The 17,875-nt window shown below is 53.7% G+C and overlaps 11 protein-coding genes across 11 annotated transcripts; 5 read left to right on the top strand and 6 right to left on the bottom strand.

Annotated features, from left to right (window-relative positions):
- Positions 1 to 170: 170 nt before the first annotated feature.
- On the bottom strand, positions 171 to 779 carry CC84DRAFT_1125106 (DUF1909-domain-containing protein). Its single transcript, XM_018175710.1, has 3 exons — positions 657 to 779; positions 537 to 603; positions 171 to 485 (listed from the first exon to the last, which is right to left on the bottom strand). Exons 1-3 carry the CDS (start codon positions 671 to 673, stop codon positions 333 to 335), a joined length of 237 nt encoding a protein of 78 aa, XP_018033369.1. The 5' UTR covers positions 674 to 779; the 3' UTR covers positions 171 to 332.
- Positions 780 to 1,623: 844 nt separating this feature from the next.
- Positions 1,624 to 2,805, top strand: CC84DRAFT_1151252 (cation efflux system protein czcD; the record flags this gene model as incomplete). Its single annotated transcript, XM_018176738.1, has 3 exons — positions 1,624 to 1,708; positions 1,754 to 2,107; positions 2,177 to 2,805. The coding sequence occupies 3 exons, from the start codon at positions 1,624 to 1,626 to the stop codon at positions 2,803 to 2,805; spliced, it is 1,068 nt and encodes a 355-aa protein (XP_018033368.1).
- Positions 2,806 to 4,533: 1,728 nt separating this feature from the next.
- On the bottom strand, positions 4,534 to 5,133 carry CC84DRAFT_1178552 (uncharacterized protein; the record flags this gene model as incomplete). The annotated part of the gene is made up of 3 exons (XM_018180352.1): positions 4,534 to 4,847; positions 4,907 to 5,035; positions 5,076 to 5,133. 3 exons carry the CDS (start codon positions 5,131 to 5,133, stop codon positions 4,534 to 4,536), a joined length of 501 nt encoding a protein of 166 aa, XP_018033367.1.
- Positions 5,134 to 6,694: 1,561 nt separating this feature from the next.
- CC84DRAFT_939371 (uncharacterized protein) lies at positions 6,695 to 7,827 on the top strand. Its single transcript, XM_018187934.1, has 2 exons — positions 6,695 to 7,089; positions 7,427 to 7,827. The coding sequence occupies exons 1-2, from the start codon at positions 6,863 to 6,865 to the stop codon at positions 7,776 to 7,778; spliced, it is 579 nt and encodes a 192-aa protein (XP_018033366.1). The 5' UTR covers positions 6,695 to 6,862; the 3' UTR covers positions 7,779 to 7,827.
- A 1,007-nt stretch (positions 7,828 to 8,834) lies between these two features.
- Positions 8,835 to 10,033, bottom strand: CC84DRAFT_1261650 (uncharacterized protein). Its single transcript, XM_018185083.1, has 2 exons — positions 9,574 to 10,033; positions 8,835 to 9,504 (listed from the first exon to the last, which is right to left on the bottom strand). Exons 1-2 carry the CDS (start codon positions 9,903 to 9,905, stop codon positions 8,865 to 8,867), a joined length of 972 nt encoding a protein of 323 aa, XP_018033365.1. The 5' UTR covers positions 9,906 to 10,033; the 3' UTR covers positions 8,835 to 8,864.
- Positions 10,034 to 10,658: 625 nt separating this feature from the next.
- CC84DRAFT_1166778 (uncharacterized protein) lies at positions 10,659 to 11,421 on the bottom strand. The gene is made up of 2 exons (XM_018179047.1): positions 11,204 to 11,421; positions 10,659 to 11,160 (listed from the first exon to the last, which is right to left on the bottom strand). Exons 1-2 carry the CDS (start codon positions 11,343 to 11,345, stop codon positions 11,123 to 11,125), a joined length of 180 nt encoding a protein of 59 aa, XP_018033364.1. The 5' UTR covers positions 11,346 to 11,421; the 3' UTR covers positions 10,659 to 11,122.
- Positions 11,422 to 11,562: 141 nt separating this feature from the next.
- Positions 11,563 to 12,476, top strand: CC84DRAFT_939339 (uncharacterized protein). Its single transcript, XM_018187932.1, has one exon. It carries the CDS (start codon positions 11,775 to 11,777, stop codon positions 12,312 to 12,314), a length of 540 nt encoding a protein of 179 aa, XP_018033363.1. The 5' UTR covers positions 11,563 to 11,774; the 3' UTR covers positions 12,315 to 12,476.
- On the top strand, positions 12,477 to 14,067 carry CC84DRAFT_939345 (uncharacterized protein). Its single transcript, XM_018187933.1, has 3 exons — positions 12,477 to 13,108; positions 13,159 to 13,205; positions 13,260 to 14,067. The coding sequence occupies exons 1-3, from the start codon at positions 12,638 to 12,640 to the stop codon at positions 14,020 to 14,022; spliced, it is 1,281 nt and encodes a 426-aa protein (XP_018033362.1). The 5' UTR covers positions 12,477 to 12,637; the 3' UTR covers positions 14,023 to 14,067.
- A 336-nt stretch (positions 14,068 to 14,403) lies between these two features.
- Positions 14,404 to 14,997, bottom strand: CC84DRAFT_939337 (uncharacterized protein). Its single transcript, XM_018187931.1, has one exon. The coding sequence runs from the start codon at positions 14,884 to 14,886 to the stop codon at positions 14,452 to 14,454; it is 435 nt and encodes a 144-aa protein (XP_018033361.1). The 5' UTR covers positions 14,887 to 14,997; the 3' UTR covers positions 14,404 to 14,451.
- A 333-nt stretch (positions 14,998 to 15,330) lies between these two features.
- CC84DRAFT_1046046 (uncharacterized protein) lies at positions 15,331 to 15,999 on the top strand (the record flags this gene model as incomplete). Its single annotated transcript, XM_018173413.1, has 1 exon — positions 15,331 to 15,999. A coding segment is annotated over one exon (669 nt), but the record flags the coding sequence as incomplete, so codon positions are not given.
- An 818-nt stretch (positions 16,000 to 16,817) lies between these two features.
- Positions 16,818 to 17,642, bottom strand: CC84DRAFT_1056817 (uncharacterized protein; the record flags this gene model as incomplete). Its single annotated transcript, XM_018173547.1, has 1 exon — positions 16,818 to 17,642. A coding segment is annotated over one exon (825 nt), but the record flags the coding sequence as incomplete, so codon positions are not given.
- Positions 17,643 to 17,875: the final 233 nt, after the last annotated feature.

The raw sequence follows: 17,875 nt of genomic DNA, 5'->3' as shown, positions 1-17,875 counted from the left end.
ATTGCCGTGCATGGAAGATATGTTAGAGTTGCAAGTTGGTTGGTCCAAAAGTATGACAGAATTGCCGCTCGAAACAGACATCGGCAACGCTCCGAGGAGGATTGTACGCTATACTTCGTTGTCAGCTAATAGGGTGTCATTCTCGTGGGATGAGCATGTGAAACCAATTTCTTGCCAATCATGCATTCATTTCTATCATTATTCCAATCGCCCTACGCCCAGAACAACTCCGCACCAACCAGCCTACTCCGCGCTCATATTTGGTATCTCATGCAATGAAAAGTCGTCCCCGCCGATCGTACGAAAGTATATCGCTGGCCGCGGATGTCGCACTACTTCTTAACCACGCCATCCTCGGCGTTGAAGCAGTCCTCGAAGTTCTTGGAATGTTTGTTGGAGGCGTGCTCGGTGAGCAACTTGCGCGCGGTAGTGCTCTGGAAGGTCTGGAAGCACGTCTTGCACTTGACGGACTGGGCGCTGGCGTTCTGCATACACGTGAGCAGGCGTACAGGGACCTGAAGAACAGTGATACACACCGACTTCAGCTGGCTCTTTGCCTCCTTGGGGCCCTTGTCGGCGGCGCGATCGCGCTTCTGCTGTGCCCTGCAAAGCTGTCAGTAACCCCGCAATGGCGACAGCGCGTTATTGCCTCGCACTTTGCTCCGTTGCCCATTTTGGAAACTAGTTGCTGGTCGCTACCAAGTTAGTTGGAGAGCGAGGTTTGTAAATGTGTCCTGCGTGGGGTGGGCTACAGCGTTCGGGGAGTGGCAGTGAGATTTTAATGGAGAATGAGTCTGGCCGGAAGGGCGCCCGGCTGCACTTGCCCGCTTCGAGAAGCCCGACCGCGCGGTCACGTGGACCACTCAATTCCAAGGTTCCACGCCATCCTTCCAAGAGGTCTGCCAGCAAACGAACGGGTCTGAACACTACCTGGCGCTTTACCTCTCGAGCTTGGTCAATCAGACGCCTGTACGACCCTTGCTACGCCTCTAACTACCTGGACCAAACCATATGCTACATCAAACCAGGACTGGCGCCTAGCAATCACGAAACCATTGCATCACACCGTCCATCGAAGCGCTCTCCATGACGCACAGAGGTGTCGTCCGTTCATCGCTAGAACAGTCATTGCTAGGAATCACTCGTGGTCTCTGAAGTCTGCGACGCGAACTTTGCCCACCTTGTTTCAGCGCGAATCGATATGTTACCAGCGATATGTTATCGCTTAGTTGCCTCTCGGTTTTATTTAGCCAACTGCGCCATCTGACATTCCCACCTTCTGTTTACACTTTGTCCCTCACGGTGCTCTATAATCAATCAATGTGCTAGCAGTCACAGCCAAACCCTCGCAATTAAATTAGACTGCAGAATCCTTTGGGTACTCAAAATACTCTTCTACATCTCCCAGCTACTCCATTGCACACGACTGTTCAACTTCCTACTGCCATTTTTGCGGATATAAACATCAAACCGAGTCTCGGGCTATACCTGCCGTGGCGCTACGAAGCACAGAAAGAACGATCATAGAAAGAACGAGCCCAGAGACAACTCGTGTAGGAAAGAACCAAGAACAGGTTCAAGCTTCACCATCGGGTCACGCACCAGGTAACCTTCTCATTCGCAATGGCGCACTTCCAAATTTCGCGCAAAACGCGCCTGAGAGCAGTCATTGCGATATCGGTGACTTTTTTCCTCGCTGAGATATCAAGTCAGTCGCTGTTCCCCGTTCGCTACCACGACTAATCCCATACAGCCGGCTTCTACACCAAGTCCCTCGCCCTTGTAGCAGATGCATTCCACTACTTGACGGATCTGATCGGCTTTATAGTCGCTCTCGTCGCAGTCCACATGCAGGAGCGCAAGGACGCACCAGTAGCGCTATCGTTTGGTTGGGCGCGCGCTTCCCTCCTCGGTGCCTTCTTCAATGGCGTATTCCTCCTCGCGCTTGGTCTTTCAATTCTGCTCCAGTCTGTCGAACGTTTCATCGACATTAAAGAAGTTGAAAAGCCTGAGATCGTGCTGATCGTCGGATCTGTGGGTCTGGCACTGAATCTTATCAGTGGGATATTCTTGCATGAACACGACCATGGCGATGGCCACGAACACGGTCACGGACATAGCCACAGCCACAGCCACGGTCATGGACACGAAGCCAGCCACTCTCACGATGAGGAAGCCGTCCACATTGACGAGCTTGCCGGCCTCAATCACTCGGAGCACAATCACCACAACCTCCTCGCGTCTAAGAAGCACCGCGATCTCGGAATGCTCGGCGCAATGATCCACGTCCTCGGAGATGCCTTCAACAACATCGGCGTCATCATCTCTGCCCTTGTGATCTGGCTCACACACTCGCCCAAGCGCTTCTATATTGACCCTGCGATATCTTTATACATCGCTTTGATGATTCTTGGAACCGCTATCCCGCTCACCCGCCGATCGGGAACCATCCTCCTCGAGTCCGCACCCGACGGCGTCGTGCTGGACCACGTCAAGAAGGATCTCGAGAGCATCCCTGGCGTACTGGGCGTCCACGAGTTGCATGTTTGGCGGCTGAATCAAACTAAGAGCCTGGCGAGCGCTCACATCGTCGTGCGGGATACCGAAGTCCGAGATTTCATTGGCCGTGCGAAGATCATCAGCGAGTGTCTGCACGCCTATGGAATCCACAGCGCCACGCTGCAACCGGAATTGGCTGATGGCAGTGAGGTCGAACCTGGAGGAGAGGCACAACAGACTGAGGGAGTAGGAAAGTGCACAATCACGTGTGGCACGTTTTGCGAACCGCTGAAGTGCTGTAATTAGAAGGATAGCGCCTGAGGCGGGATACTGTAGACACGAGTGGTGTCAACATCCCCTAATCGACATAAAAATTCAAAAACATAATGCGAATATCCCACAACTGCTTCTGAGATGCATGTTCTGTTGCGAAACATCACCCTTGTCCGCAAACCGTACACAGGAAGCCCAGGTCATCACGCCCGACGCCGAACGGACGAAGACAACAAGACGCCGTTAGGTATCTGCAAGACTCTCTACTCAGCGTGTCTATAACAACTTTGAGAGCTGAATTAAGGAGACAAGCCAAATAAGAAAGTACCTTAGTGCTTGAAGATCGACGAGCGTGGCCACATTCCGGCCGGACCTAACACTGGCAGATATACACATCAGTAAAAGCATACAACAGCAAGATTCAACGTTTCTCGTGAACACAGGAGCAGAAGATCTTGTATTTCCTAAGTCTTTGTTTACTATAAGCGCGCTAAACCCTTGACCTAGAGCGGAGACGCCTGGTGAACGCGACCAGGCCCACAAAGCAGCCATATTTTGCACAAAGCGACACCGCGAAGATATCTATCAGTGACGGACGTAGTTACCCATTTCTCAAAAAAAAATTACGCAGGGGATCTTCTATCAAGCCATACATGAATGACTAGCTCGATATTTCAATACTCTATGTTAGGCTTAAAGTCGCACGCTTTTCAAGCCCACCATGAAAGACCCACCTGATCTGGTTATACACTACCATTTCCCCTTCGAACCCTATTCTTTTCGCCATCGTATCTGCCATATGGCCTAGCATAGAAGAATCGCCTTGCTCGAATGCTCCCTCGATCGAATCCGTCGCCATATGAGCGATCGTAATATTTGTTTTTCGTTTTTCGAAGTTGGGAGATTCGACGGTGACGGCGCACTGAGCTGCTCAGTAGCGTAAAGCGCCCGATTGAGTTTGTTGGGGTTGCCTTCGTCGCGGTAGACAATCGCACAGTGAAAGAGTTCCTTCCATCATGGTGTAGTGCCTAGAGCCCAGATGGCAAGTAGGTGATGAGCAATATAATCTCAAGAAGCAGGTCAGTTACAAAATCAGAAACCTCAACCAGCGACTATGCTCACTGTGAAGCGTGGCCTTCCACCGCGTATGGTATTGCTGATGGTTGAGCGTGAGAAGCTCTAATGTCAGTTTCGCGCTTTCTTCGACTAGGTACTCGGGGTGAGTGTATCCGAGAGTGGTACTAGGAGTCAAGTTGACCTTGCTCGGCGTTGCAATTTCGTTAGCCATCATGTTGCCACCGATGATTGAGAAGTCTTGTGTGGGACTCGTATATTATTGATACACCCCTCCCTATAGGTGATTTCACTGTGGTACACTTAATTTAACAGTTTGTGCCCTAAATAGGCTAAAATAGGGTCCCAAAAGGTTAAAATATGTGTACCACAGTGGATTAACCTATAGGGAGGGATGTATCAGCAAGCTATGAGTCATGAATATATATAAAAGTGCCTTTAACCCATGGAAAGGTGCTACAAGAACTTATGGAGAGCACCGACAGCAAAACTGATTCTAGATCGAAAAGGCGGCAGTTTCTTTTTATTAACTACTCACCATGATTTTCCAGGTCGACATGATGGAGCGGCATGGTTCTCCTACCTGCCTCGGATCACTTCCAGCAATTGGGCTCGCAACGCGGACACGATTTGCGCGGTAGGATCTATTTCATACTGTACAGTCTATGTTACATTGGCCATCTTTATCTAATCATCCATGCTCTTGTTCTGAGGCAGTGCATCCAACTCTCTCAGTTTATACAAGTTCTCGTAGAAGTATAGCAGCGGGCATGTATCATTTCCGTCGTTATCATCCTCGTCTTCGGTAGGGGTGGATCCGTGCTCATGCTGAGGTTTTTCCGAGTCTTCAGAGCGCTTCGAAGAAGCATGGGATTCGATGCTGGGAACGCAGCACATCTTCCCAGGCTGGAGCGAGTCGGGTGGGGTAGAAGCGTGAGAGGGGGTGGGGCGCTTAGTCGGCGCTTCGGGTTTCGCCTGGGGGGGGTGCGAAGCCCCGCGAGCTTGACAAGCGTTAGCCAGATATATTGATAGGCAGATCGTGCGTGAGTATATAGCATACCTTTCCGAAGTGGCTGGCTACTGGTCTGCAACGCATCGCTTGTTCGTGGTTCCCCAGCGAAAGGGTTGCCAGCGGCGACACTGTCTCGACCAGTCTGTAGCGCTTGCCGATGCTCTTGATCAGGCATTCCTATACATTATCAGAGCAATGTTCCCGACTGAGAACCGACCAGATTTACTGCTCGTCAACCTAAGCCAAATGTCTTTTGTGTTGCTCTGCTGAGACATGTTGGACCCTAACGAAAGAAAGAAAGACAAAAGCTCAAGCGAGGCTGCCCACAACTCTTGTGGGCTTTCCTAATTTATAAGGAAGACGGTGCAGTGAAGTGGAAGAGCGCGATCGAAACGATAAAACTCGAGGGGGGAAAAAGAAACCACACTATCCCTTGAAAGTTCACCTGTGTACCCAGATATGACAGCTCAAGATACCATGAAATTCGGAGAAGTATCAGAGGGTCGCACAAGATCCTGCAAATGCCGATCTAGCATGGGTCTTGTACTGACGCCGAGAATTAGGAGAACGTACCCGTAGCCGCGGAGTATGCGCTCCGCCTCGTCTGCTGCTGCAGATGAGCAATGGGAAAGCAAGTTCTCGCGAAAGCATTAGCCTGTGCAAATACTGCTAGACGATAGAGCTCGTCGGAGGAGCTCCATCAGGCAGTCACGTACTCTTCATAGCCATTTTTAGCGCTGGATTTGAGGTCGCAGCCTCAGGCATAGGCCCCTGTTCAAGCCAACCCTCCCTCCGAGATTATGATTTGACGCACTGGTACAGGTAACCTTGAGTGGCCTATGAGCAGTCGCTTCCCCGGTTCCGCCCGTTCACCGTGGGCCGCGACAACTTCCACAGTTGAGATCTCGTAGCCATCTGGTATATGTTGAACCAGGCTCGTGCGCACTGCAGGTCACCCAGCAATTTACACATTACTCCAGGACGACGCTCGAACCAGCGACTAAAATCTTAGCTATACCAGGCTCAAGGAATCTCGCTTTGGAGCCCAGCGGGCCACTCATCGGGACTAAGGTATGACATGGCCGGCACAAGGCTGGTCTTGACAGCTTGGATGCTGAGCTAACTTCGATAGGCACATTCCTTCGAGGTTTCAGCTCCCCTACATTAGATTCCGAAAATTCGACTCTTTTGTAGCGGAGTGGGGCGCTCAGCTCGCATGTATGGATATGAAAGTTTGTCCCGGTACAAGTCATCAAGGTTGGGAGATGTTTACTGAGCAGAAGTCATTGTCTACGGAACCTGAGTATGATTACTCTATTCGAATGTTTGACCGGACACAAGACCTGCCACTCTTGCTGGCATGAATCAACTCATACTAGATGCGGTCCGACTGACTTGCTGATGCGATCATGTTTCAGCGCAATCTTAGTCAATTGCAAGTACATAGAGGTTTCGATTCGCTATAGCGTCATGGATTAACGCCCTACACATGATGCGCATAGTTGCTCGGGAAGGAATGCGGCGGTCAGTGAAGTAAGTGATCGTCACTTCAAGATAACTGGCTAGACGAGCAGACCTTCGAGCACGGTTATTCACACGTAGACGGAGGCGTGAGTCAGAGCCTCTTCGTCTTGGCATGGGACCAATAAATCAGGCCACAGCAATAGCGAACAAGTGACTGCTTCCGAGTATGAAACAGGATCGAAGCGTGACGCGGGTTCAAGGGGCGAAAGACTGGGGGTTTCGCGCTGTTCGGCCTATTTCGTATGAGCCGATATTGGCATGTGGCGTAGCCAACAAGGTCCCAATTGTCACCCCGGGAGTGCCACAGGCCTTCCGCACAGCCGTCAGTGCATGCACCCTGGAAGCGGGAATGGCTCCCCGAGGGTATCACTCGCCGGGAATACGACGTCTGTCCCTGAACCTCGCTTCCAGAAGCACTTTCTCGCCCCCACACATCATCACAACCGACAGAGCCGTTAGGACGCCACTTCGCGTACGCATATGAGGGCGATCAGTAATTTCGATCATTTACTTCTAGAAGATTCTTCAATCCCTGAAGTCTCTCATGCATCACGCAAAACCCTAGCTCCCGCTCTTAATGCCATCGCTGTTGGCCTCGATCTCGGAAGAAACGCCAGTCCAATATTGTGTTCCTGCTTAGTCTTCCTCAAAATGACGGCCGTTGGAGAAGACGTGGTTCCCTGCTTGTCGGACATTTGCAGAACATGGTATGACGCCCCTTTACTCCCTGCGTCCCATTCGGATAGTGGAAATGATAGGCGAGGGATGGGTCGTTCCTCAAGCGGTGTAAAAGGGTGCTCGCTTCCGCTGATTGGAATAGGCAAACGCCCAATGCTTTCTCGCAGATATTGAGGGACGTCAATTACGTTAGGAGGCGCCCAAAGCGAACCTTGCTTCATAAGCACTAATGCAGCGCTAGACTAGCATTCACCACGTGGTGGGACCCACTTATTCACGGCTTCAAGTCAGATCAGCGTTTAACGGCTCGTTTGAAATAGACCCGGAAAACCAAACGCGCTAGGGCGGACAAACTAACGAGCACAGTGGAATTCCATGGACGTACGCCTTCGTCAGTAGTGCATTCTTGTCCACATCCTCGACAATAGGCAGAGTCGCTGCCTGCGCAAAGATACACGCCACGATTTTCACGATCTCATTTACTGCATTGGTAAACGCCTGGTCGCCGACGATGCTTATACCCCCACTACTCCATTTGGAAAGATCCCATCCCAGAATCTCCCAGGATCTCGGATTCCTCTATTCAGCACGACACATGCCCTCAACATCATCGTGCATCGTGGATTGGGCCTCAAATTTCAATCAAATCGCCTGGATGAGGATCTTGCACAACATGAGCACTGATGAATGTGTCGTAGCACCTCCGTATAGTTTGTAGACGATCTCGGTGTAAAATGGCCTTACAAATTCAGTATAGTCTCCTTGGGTCAGAAGTGCCCGAGATATACATACCTTTCGTCAGCCTGCACCATGAATCCTTAGTCTCCTTTCCTCGAGACATGCCGTTGATATGGCTTCGACAAATGGGTATCCTTTCCCTTGAATTGATTCTATTCGAATTTTGCGGGTAAATTTATGATTGATGTGCCAATTACAAGCCTGTCCACTTCTAATCGAAAGAATAACCACTAACCAGTTTCCCGAATATTTCTGGTGTTACGGCGCAGACAGTGTAAAGACGAAGCTTTCAGAAGTGGGAAAGGCACTTTATATAGCGAGTCCTCACCAACTTCTAGTCATTTCTACCATGGTCTCCTTCGTGAATGGTGTCGATTGAGATCGGGGCGTCGTTCCAGCCACCGCATCCAAGACGATTAACGGGAGCTTAAGAGCCAACCGACTCTGCGTAACGGTGGATCCGTTCTAATGCAGGTCCCTGTAAACGTGTATGTGCATGCCAACGGCTCTAGGGCCACCATGTTTTCCTGGCCCAGAGGCCATCAACACCCTGCTCTAGTTGTCCACACACTGCATGTGTATGTTGTTGATTGGATGATCTCGTGCAACGACGCGTCCATATCGCGTCTCAGGATCACAACAAACATGCACCAGCCATCCCGTTATACTCCCTGGGAAGTACCCTATGAAACGAGGAGGTGTATAAACACAGAGCGTGAGAACAGATCGCTTGTCAGGCTTTGCCAGGTCAGATACCAGCATTTGCTCGTCTGATAAGCGACGTTTAAAACGTTTACCAGCAAATATCCGGGCAATTCCCTGATGGCGCTCTCCAATATCCTTGACAGAGAGGCATATTCTGCTATTCCCAGATTTTCCATTCACAAAGAAATTGACACACAGTATGCGTTGCTCCTCAAGATCAGAGCAGCCATTGTAAGTATCTTCATGTGGAACAACCCCCCTAAACCACCCGACGCTCTCTGTGCTGTCTCTTCCCATCCTCCAAGTCCATTCACGGACCCTCATGCAGGCCGTCCTAGCTCCTCGAGGCCGAGTACCGTGATCAGTCACAATCCCTGTCCGCTTCCCAAATTAATCCAAGGTGCGTCCTCTCCTCCTCATCCTCCCAAGTGACATAATCATTCCTCCAGTCCATACTCAACTCCGCCCCAGCCAGCCTCATCACCTTCTCCACAACCTCGACCTCGACCTCCCCGGCAACAACCTCCGGGAAGGTGCCCACCCACCGCCTGAACGCGCTGCCCGCGACACCGAAAGCGTCGTGCAACTTTGCACCCTCGCCCATCCGCCGCCGCGCCACGACTTCTCCGAGGTTTTGAGCTACGCCCTCGAGCTGCGCGCCGATTTGGGAAAGCAATCTCGACGCGTAATCGATGTCGTGCTCGACACTTCTAAGCAGAGATTTCAGCTGGTGGCGCTTGAAGTGATTGTAGTCGATATTGAGGAGTGTGCTGATGTCGACGAAAGCGTTTTGGACGGTGCGCCAGTTGCTGAAGAAGTGGTTGGTAGTCCGCGGGTGGTCAGAATTGAAGATTGAGTGGAGAGATTGGAGGATGGCGGGGTTGATGGGCAGGACAGCGGGTACAGCAGAAGAGATGCGTAGGTCGCTTGGAGAGAGGCCACGGGCGCGAGGATTAGCGGGGGTGGTCATGGGATCGCGGAGGTAGAGGGGTGTCTCGTGGCTAGCATCATCTTTAGCAGCTATTTCGCACGGCAAACAGAAGTTGTGCGTTCTGGATTGGATGACATACTACTTCAAGCCCAAACGGCGGTATTCCGTTTCGTGCAGCTCAAGCTCCTTCTCGAGGCACTTCAGAACGCTTAAAGCCCAGTTCAGGTAGTCTTTGCACAGCTCAGCCGTCTGCTCCGGAGGGACTTCCGACCCAACAAGCTGGGTGAGATCAGAAGGCATTGAGGACAGCCATTTGAAAATACGCTGAGCTTGCGGACAGTCGAAATCGATTAGCTCGTCTGTGTGGATATCCGTGGCCCGGGTCGGGTCCATTGCATGGCGCAGCCGAATCAGCCTCACGGCCTCCCTGGTTCTGTAGATATCGCGTTGGGTGGAGGGCGATATCGGCATTTCCCTGAGGAGTCAGCTTGAACTAATTCTTATAACGACGAGCGAGGGCGAGGGCGAGGGCGAGGGCAGGGTTGGTTCGACGATTCGGAGAGAGGGTTTCGCGAGGCCATCGCTTTGGCCAGGCAACAGTGATGGGGCCTTGCGCCGTTTGTGATGCTGAAGGACGTTTCTGTCGTTGGTCAGATGGTGTGGCGTGGCGAGGTGAAAGCACAAAAGATCCGCAGGAGTCATATTCACACAATTTCCCCAATTTGTGTGGCCTCATTGCAAACCCACAGGTTGGCTCAATTAATTCGCGCTTACAGGTTATTTCAAACTCGCCTTTTGCGTGGCTTTGATGAGTGTTATCATGTTTGCACGCACACTCCTGCTTCCAGCTGGTCCTAGAACATGAACCACAAATAGGACATCAGCAGTAGTCGCAGCGCCACAGTGGCTGTAAGAGAGAAAGTGGGAATATAGGTGCGTGCATTATCCTATATCAATTCAGTCTATTATACATTTGTGGACTCATTGTGTAGAGCGTGGATGCCCACAGTGGGGTCCGCCTGGAGACTTCTCGTCCTATTGTCCACCACCGTGGCGCTGCGATGCTATTTCGCTTCAGGAATTCTATACTGCGCAAGAAAGAATGAAACAGTATTGGAGTAGTATTGGAGTTGTGACAGATTGAGCCCAAAGATTTTGTATTGTTAGCAACTATCGAGCGAATATCTTTCAATGATGCCGCTTAGGTCAGTGAGCCTCAACACGTGTCTGTCCTCCCGCGGCTCCAACACTGCTTGAAGAACATCCTTCTGCTCACGACCGGCGCAAGACTGAGCTGCCGTCTCTGGCAAACAAGAAGCCCACGTCAACAAGGCATCCGCATGTGCCTCTTGCTGCCCCCTCGGTGGCACGAAGCCTTCACGGTGAATGGTCGAAACGCGTAGCTCCTCGAACTTGGCGATGTGGCCCTCCAAGTCGTGAATTGTTCTTACCATTTCGCATAAGTGCTTTTCACCTTCGTAAGACGCATTGATCGCGTGCTGCAAGCGCGTGCTGTGGTCCAGACTGCTATCTCGCAGATCCCTTTTTGGGACCTTCATCTTCTCTCGGAGCAGATTGCAATTCTGGTAACATTTGCGCTGTTCCAAAGGTGTCGAGTCGTGGAAAGCATCTGCGAGAGCACGGGATTCTTCCGAGGGGACGTCCAGGTAGGTGCCTGCATGCGCGTACTACGATCGAAAGTATCGGCCTCCAAGCTCGCGGTAGTCATGGAAAATTAGCAGAGTTCAATGTATCGCGAGAAAACTCACTGTCTTCAAAGTCAAGTGACCGCATATCAAGTGAATCAAGAATGGCTTCGGCTTTTGCCCGCAGATCCCGTTGCCAGCGGGTCAGGTCTTGCTCCTGCTTAAGACGGGCACGCTCGGGGAGGGGGGCGGCTTTTCGAACCATTGTAATCTGGAAAGCTAACGATAGATACAAATCTTGGCTGGTAGCGATGGTCACCCAGCGATGCGGAGTGTTGAAGTCAGCCTGGTGTTACTTGAGGTGAACAAGACACAAGTCGTTTGTAAACACCGCGCCGTTAGTCCACATAAGGTTAGCGTAGTCTGCTCCTGCAAACGAATTGATTCACATTGGTGCAGTGAAACGCAGGTGCTGTCACCTTCCAGCCATGGCGCGCAGCATCTTCCTGGTATGCTCGCTTTGCGTCTTACTTGTCATCTCTTTGATGCGCACGCGCGCTCCATCAGGCCAGGCACTGGCGGCCTTGATGACTCCCTGGAGCAGACCGAAACCTCAACATCATGTCTACTCCATCAAAGCGAGCGGACTCGGGTGCGTGGTGAAAGCGGTATACGATAAAGACACATACAAGTCATGCGCTGCGTTGCCTTTTCCTCATCGCAGCGATCGAGTCCATGTGGAAATGCAGCGGCCGAGAGCAGCAAAGGATGCCCTGCGCTGGCCGCCATGACATGGCAAAACCATCGGCAGAGGACCGGTGACCGTTACACCGATGGAAGGGAGTGTAGCGGGCGCAAGTCGCGTGCGCATCGAAGGCTGCAGGAACCTTCCTATCCGTTGCTCTTCCCCGCATCGAGTGGTATCTTCCCATCATCCGAGACACCACGAGCATGTACCGGTGCTGTCATCTCCACCCTCCTCTATACCCAGCAAGACAGTCCGGCGCCAGCCTGTGCCTGGGCTACTGTGGCTTGTCCATTTTCCATGCCGCCGTGCTGCTTGAGGTCGCCAACTGGCATGTCGTCATCGGTTCTGCACCTAATATCCACGTCTTCGCATTGCAAGGCCCAACAGAAAAGGCCCGGCTTGTATGTATACACGCTCGCCCCGTACCTGGTTTTGCGCTGCGCTAATGCCAAGTTCGCATGCCTGCCGCGGTGCCACGAGCCTTAGCCGCGTGGCTTAAGGTCCTGGGGATCTGCCGCCTCGGTTTCCAGGTGGTGCAAGATGCTGCGCCCTGATTGGGCTGCTGCTTGGATGACCTCAAGCCACTTCCGCTTTGGGCGGCCCGTCCAAAGCTTCCCTGTGACATCAGTCAATCGCTCTGGGAGCCCTGCATTCACTGTGCTGTTGTTTTGTATTTAATCAGAATAGCGCTCCCGAGTAGTGTTTGTCCTACGCCAGCTACCAGACTTCCTCACACCTCTTGGTGCCTTCCTTGTCTATAGTTCTTTCTTATCGATACTTGCATCCTCGTACCCGCATAGCATTGCATCATGCCATCCTTCAAGAACATGATCGCCAAGTTGCGATCCCGCTCCACCCGCGCCGCTACCGGCAACAATAACCGCGCTGCTACTACTAATGGCAATGCCCCAAAGAGCGCTCCGGCCCAAGCTCCAGCTGCACAGGCAAACCAACAAGTCATGGCATCTGCTACAGCCCCCACGCTCACGGTCACGCTGAGGAACGCAAGTAACAGCAGTGTCGTTTATGTCTATGTCACGGGTATAGCACTAGACAGTGGCAATCGTGCCATGTTCCTTCAGTCGGATGGTAGAACCATCTACTATCCGGCATCTCCGAACACTGTCGGCTCGCCATTATTGCAGGACGTTGCTATCCAATTGGGTGCTCCCGGAACGACTAAAAACATCACCATTCCGAGGATTGCGGGTGGCCGTGTGTGGTTCTCCATCGGGGCTAAGCTTACATTCGCGCTGAACCCCGGTCCTGGTGTCGTCGAGGCAGGGTTGCTCTCATCTTGTGTGGTAGCAATCGCTAACGTGTATTGCAGCCTTCCGTCTCGAACCCCAGTGACCCTAATATCAACATCGACTGGGGGTACGTATGCTATTTCGAACTAGCAATGAGCTTATGACTGACGCTTGTCGACAGGTTCTGCGAGTTCACCTACAACGCTGACCAGCTCTTCGCCAATATATCCTGCGTCGACTTCATCAGCATTCCAGTGGCCCTTACGCTGACTAGCACATCTGGCAATGTCCAGTCCGTGCCAGGGCTGCCAGCCAATGGTTTGACGACTATCGTCAATGGCCTCAAACAGCAGGCCGCTAGTGATGGGCGACCATGGGACAAATTAGTCTACCCAGCGACAGGAACACCACTACGTGTGCTATCACCCCTCAAACTTCTCGACAGCAACGGGAGTGCATGGGACGGCTACTGGGACGCATATGTGAACCAAGTCTGGAACCGCTTCAGCAGCACTGACATGACCATCAACACGCAAGCAGCGGCTGGCAACGTCACGGGACGCGTTTCCAACGGCCAGCTGTCCCTCGGTTCTGCTGGCACCTTCAATAAGCCCAACGCGCGTGACATCTGGACCTGCTCCGAGGGACCTTTTGCCACCGGTGACAATGCCGCACGCAACGCTGTTATCCCTCGCCTGGCTGCCGCATTCAATCGTAGTACGCTCCTGGACGCAACGCAATTCCCGAACGGTAGCTCCCCGGCGAACTACTACAAGAACGTGACCACAAACCACTACTCGCGCCTCGTGCACCAGACCATGAAGGACGGCCGTGGTTATGCATTTCCTTACGATGACGTCGTGCCAGATGGCGGCCAAGACGTCGCTGGTACCGTCTTCGACGGCAGCCCAGCCAATTGGACTATCGCTATCGGAGGCAGTTAGTGTCCGCCTCCTTGTCCCTTCCGCAATGAGCCAGAGTATCTCGCGGGATCATCGGGAACTTTTGGCGTGGCAGCTGTTGAACCGCGACCTCAGGCCAGCGGTTCGAGGTTTGGATTGAGGAACATCCTCAGTTTTTGCGAGCACGAGTGCGGATTTCCATTTTGGCCGTAGCGTATAGATTTCCTGATACCACTGGGTTCGATATTCCCTTTGTCAGTACACCACCCTCGCTCAAGCGTACTTCTTCTGTAAATATACTGCTTATTCCTAATATTCATACCTTCAGCTCTGTTTCCTGAGCGTCTTATTGACCAACCTTGAGGGTGACGGTGAGAGTGAACTTGCTGCTGGGACACTTCTTTGGGACCGAGCTTTCACCACGAGCCCACCACGGGTGTTCACTTCAACGGTCCCACCACGCCCACGTTCTCAATTCCCTTTATTCTGGCACGTCATTAAAGCCCACAGCGCCCTGAAACGACCCTCTCCACCCTCCATCACCACGCCGTCGCGACAAAGCTTCCACGTTCTGTACAACTGAAGAGACTGCAGCACCCGCGCACCCAGAGTCTCAACGAACTCCCCGTCACTCACGTTCACAGTCACCCAGGGCCTGCAAGAGTGGGAATCCGCCCCGCAGCCATGAGAAAGCCGTCCATCAGGAACTTCAAGTTCCTGAACAAAGCCAAGTCTAAGACATGGGCACCATCGCATTCTCAGCCGCAAACTGACACCGCAGAACTGCAAGACACTGAGCCAGAACACGTGCCAGAAAGCCAGCCAGAGCTTCTCGCACTGCCGTACGAGGAGAGTTCGCTTCCAAGCGAGGAGCCGGCAGGCCCAAAGAACCCTTACGCGTATCATCGGATAGCAACAAGTCTTTTGCCCTTACCTGCGGTTGTGAAGAACGAGACGGGAAGAGACGAAGCGAGCACGCTGCATTCATCGGCCACGGTGCAGTCCCCGAAGTCACCTTCCACAATCATCACGCCGAAGTCACCAGAGCCTAAACGCGTCAACAGCATCACGAAAATGACGTCGTTCCTGCGTCTGAAGAAGGCGAAGACGGAGCTCACAGACACATCTCCTTCACTGGAGCAGATATCCGAACCCGCCGAAGAATCGACCCACGACTCACCTCCCACCATCAATAGGGGTAGCACCGTCGTCGCCCAGACAGTCCCCATCTCCCCGACCAGCAGCACGCTGACCCCGCACACCGCAACATTCACCACCTTCACCTCCGCATCGTCGGACCCCGACACACGTCCTACGCCTTTTCCGGCACTTGACACCGATCCGCCCCTTGACTCTGAACCCGACCTCACAGCTGTCAAGCAGGAGATCCGCACCTTCAAGCTCGCCGACGTCCACCGCACCCGCACCGCCCTCTCCCTCGCCCACTCAGCCCGCGAAATAGGCCTCTCCACTTTATCCCGGCTGCGAACCCAAAACGAGCGTCTCGCGAACACAGATATCCACATCCACGAGGCGGGCGTGCAGAACCGGATTGCGTCCCAGCAGATCCGCACGCTGAAAAGGGCGCGGAGGTTCCTGCCTGCAGCGGGGAATCCGTTTACTGCGGGGCGGCGGGGGAGGCAGGGCGATGAGGCGGCGCTGGCAGTGCATCGGAGGGAGAGAGAGCAGCGAGATGCCCTTCGTTGGGCGCGCTGGGAAGAAGCATTTCGCCGGCGTGTCACCGTCACCGTGGCCCTCCCTGCCGAAGATGGCAAGCTCGCGCGTCTGGTGGAAAGGGCCAAGTACCAGTTTGAGCCTGACAGCGAGGATGATTTGTTTGAGGGGGAGATTGAGGGGAATCTGGACAGGTTGGTCGAGGTTGCGCCGCAGCTTAGGGAGATCGCTGTGGAGATGGGGCGGGCTGTTGAGGAGGGGACTCGGAGGCTCGAGGGGATGATGGAAAGGATGGATGCGGTGGATGATGGGCTTGTGCGGAATCGACATGCGTTGGGGCGGGTACATTGAACAACGGCCCAGGATCTCGCAGAAGATGGTCGCGAAGAAGTATCAAGTGGCTGTTGACACAAGCATCCGCACGTATCACGCGATATATCTGGAAATCCGCAATTTCGATGGATTCGCGCCGCAGTGATGCAGTATGGTATATGGTATCTAAAATGTACAAAGAACAATCGTAATGGTCATGCACAGAATCCTGTGAGACCCGTCACCAACACCTCTCTCCGCTTACTCTCAATAGAACCCGTGACTTAAGCAACGAAGTCACGAGCGTGGCTGCGCCAGTGCTCCTTGCCCTCGCCCCAGCCATGGTACCCAGTGTTAGCCTCGGCCTCGCCGTCGTAGTTCTGCTCCTCGGTATCATCGCCTTCAGAATCATCACCCTCGGAGTCGTCGCCCTCGTCATCGTCTTCCTCATCGTCGCCTTCCTCGTCATCACCCTCGCCGTCCTCCATGTCATCGCCCTCCTGGTACTCGCCCTCGCCCTCAGGAGCAGGAGTAGCCGCAGGCGCGGCAGGGCTGGACGCAGCGGGCGCGGCACCGGTGGCAGTGACGTAGGCGTATTGGGTAGCGGTAGCAGTCACGACAACGGCGTTGCCAGACGTAGGAGTGCTGGCCTCGGGCGCGGACTCGCTGTCAGGAGTAGGTTGAGCGGCGTAGGACTTGGCTGGGGTGGGCTGAGCGGCAGTGGCGGAAGACTCAGCCTCGGCGGCGGGCTGAGCAGCGTAAGAGGATTCGACAGGGACGGCCGGGGCAGCGGTGGAAGACGGTGCCTCGGCGGCAGCAGAGGAGCTGCCAGAGCCAGAGCCGCTTCCACCAGCACAGGGTGCAAGAGCCGGGCCCGGCGCATCGAAGGTCTCGCCGGCGTCGTGCTGGTAGAGGTCGAAGGTGAGCTGCTTGTCCGAAGACGAGTAGATCTCGGTGGCCTTGATACCAGCAGGCATCTCAGCGTTGTCGTTTCCGTTCTGGATGGCGATGTTGAGCGCCTGGGGCCAGAACTGTCGCTCGGAGACGGCGCCATTGTTGTGTACGGACGCGACCTCGGTGCGGAGGACGTAGTTGCCGCTGGGGAGGTCCTTCGGGATGGTGACGGTCTGGGTGTTGGCGTTGTCGTAGAAGATGGCGTCGGTGCCCCAGTAGCCGGTCTGCTCCTTCTCGCCGCCCTCAGCGTAGCGGGAGCCGGCAGGGTAGTCGATCAAACCAGACTGGTGGATCTTGAAGAAGCTGAGGTTCTCCTTCTGGACGTCCTTGCAGTCGCCGTTGCAGGGTGCGAGCCAAGTGGCAGTCCAGCCGTGGTGGGAGCAATCCCAGCCGACCTCGTTGCCACCGCACTCTCCGTCGTGCTGCCAGGTAAACTTGACGTCGCTGCCGGCGTCGACGGGGGCAGTGAACGGCGAGGGCTCGGCATCCATGTGGGCGATGATATCAGGATCGTTGATCTTGTCGCCGAAGACGGGCTGGAAACCCCATCCCTGGTTCGTCCTCCAAGCAGGCGAAGAGTCATCACCGCCGCTCTTGTCAGCGGCGTAGAATCCAGGGTAGGTCTTGCCTCCAGCCTCAAATTCCTTGACATAGGTGTGGGCGGCGGCCTGGGAGATGAAAGCAGCCGCAAGCACGGCGGCAGTGTTGGCAATCTTGGACATGGCAGGCATCTTGAATGGTGATCTTCTCGAAAGAACTGTTTCTCGGAAACGTAGTTGGGAAGGAGTGTGTGTAAAAGAAGGACTATAGCTCCAGAGCTATCAAAAGAATGACTGGTCGCGAAGGCGAAGGGAGTGACTGAGAACGAACACAAGAAGCTGCTGATCAGACCGACCAGGGCGGACGTCCATGGCTTATGTAGCTGACATTGTCGTGTGGGGAGGCCGTCGGAGGC

This window comes from Paraphaeosphaeria sporulosa (genome assembly GCF_001642045.1).
Source record: "Paraphaeosphaeria sporulosa strain AP3s5-JAC2a unplaced genomic scaffold CC84scaffold_8, whole genome shotgun sequence".
Taxonomy (NCBI): domain Eukaryota; kingdom Fungi; phylum Ascomycota; class Dothideomycetes; order Pleosporales; family Didymosphaeriaceae; genus Paraphaeosphaeria; species Paraphaeosphaeria sporulosa.
The sequence above is the reverse complement of the archived record's forward strand: the minus strand, read 5'-3'. Positions and strand labels throughout refer to the sequence as shown.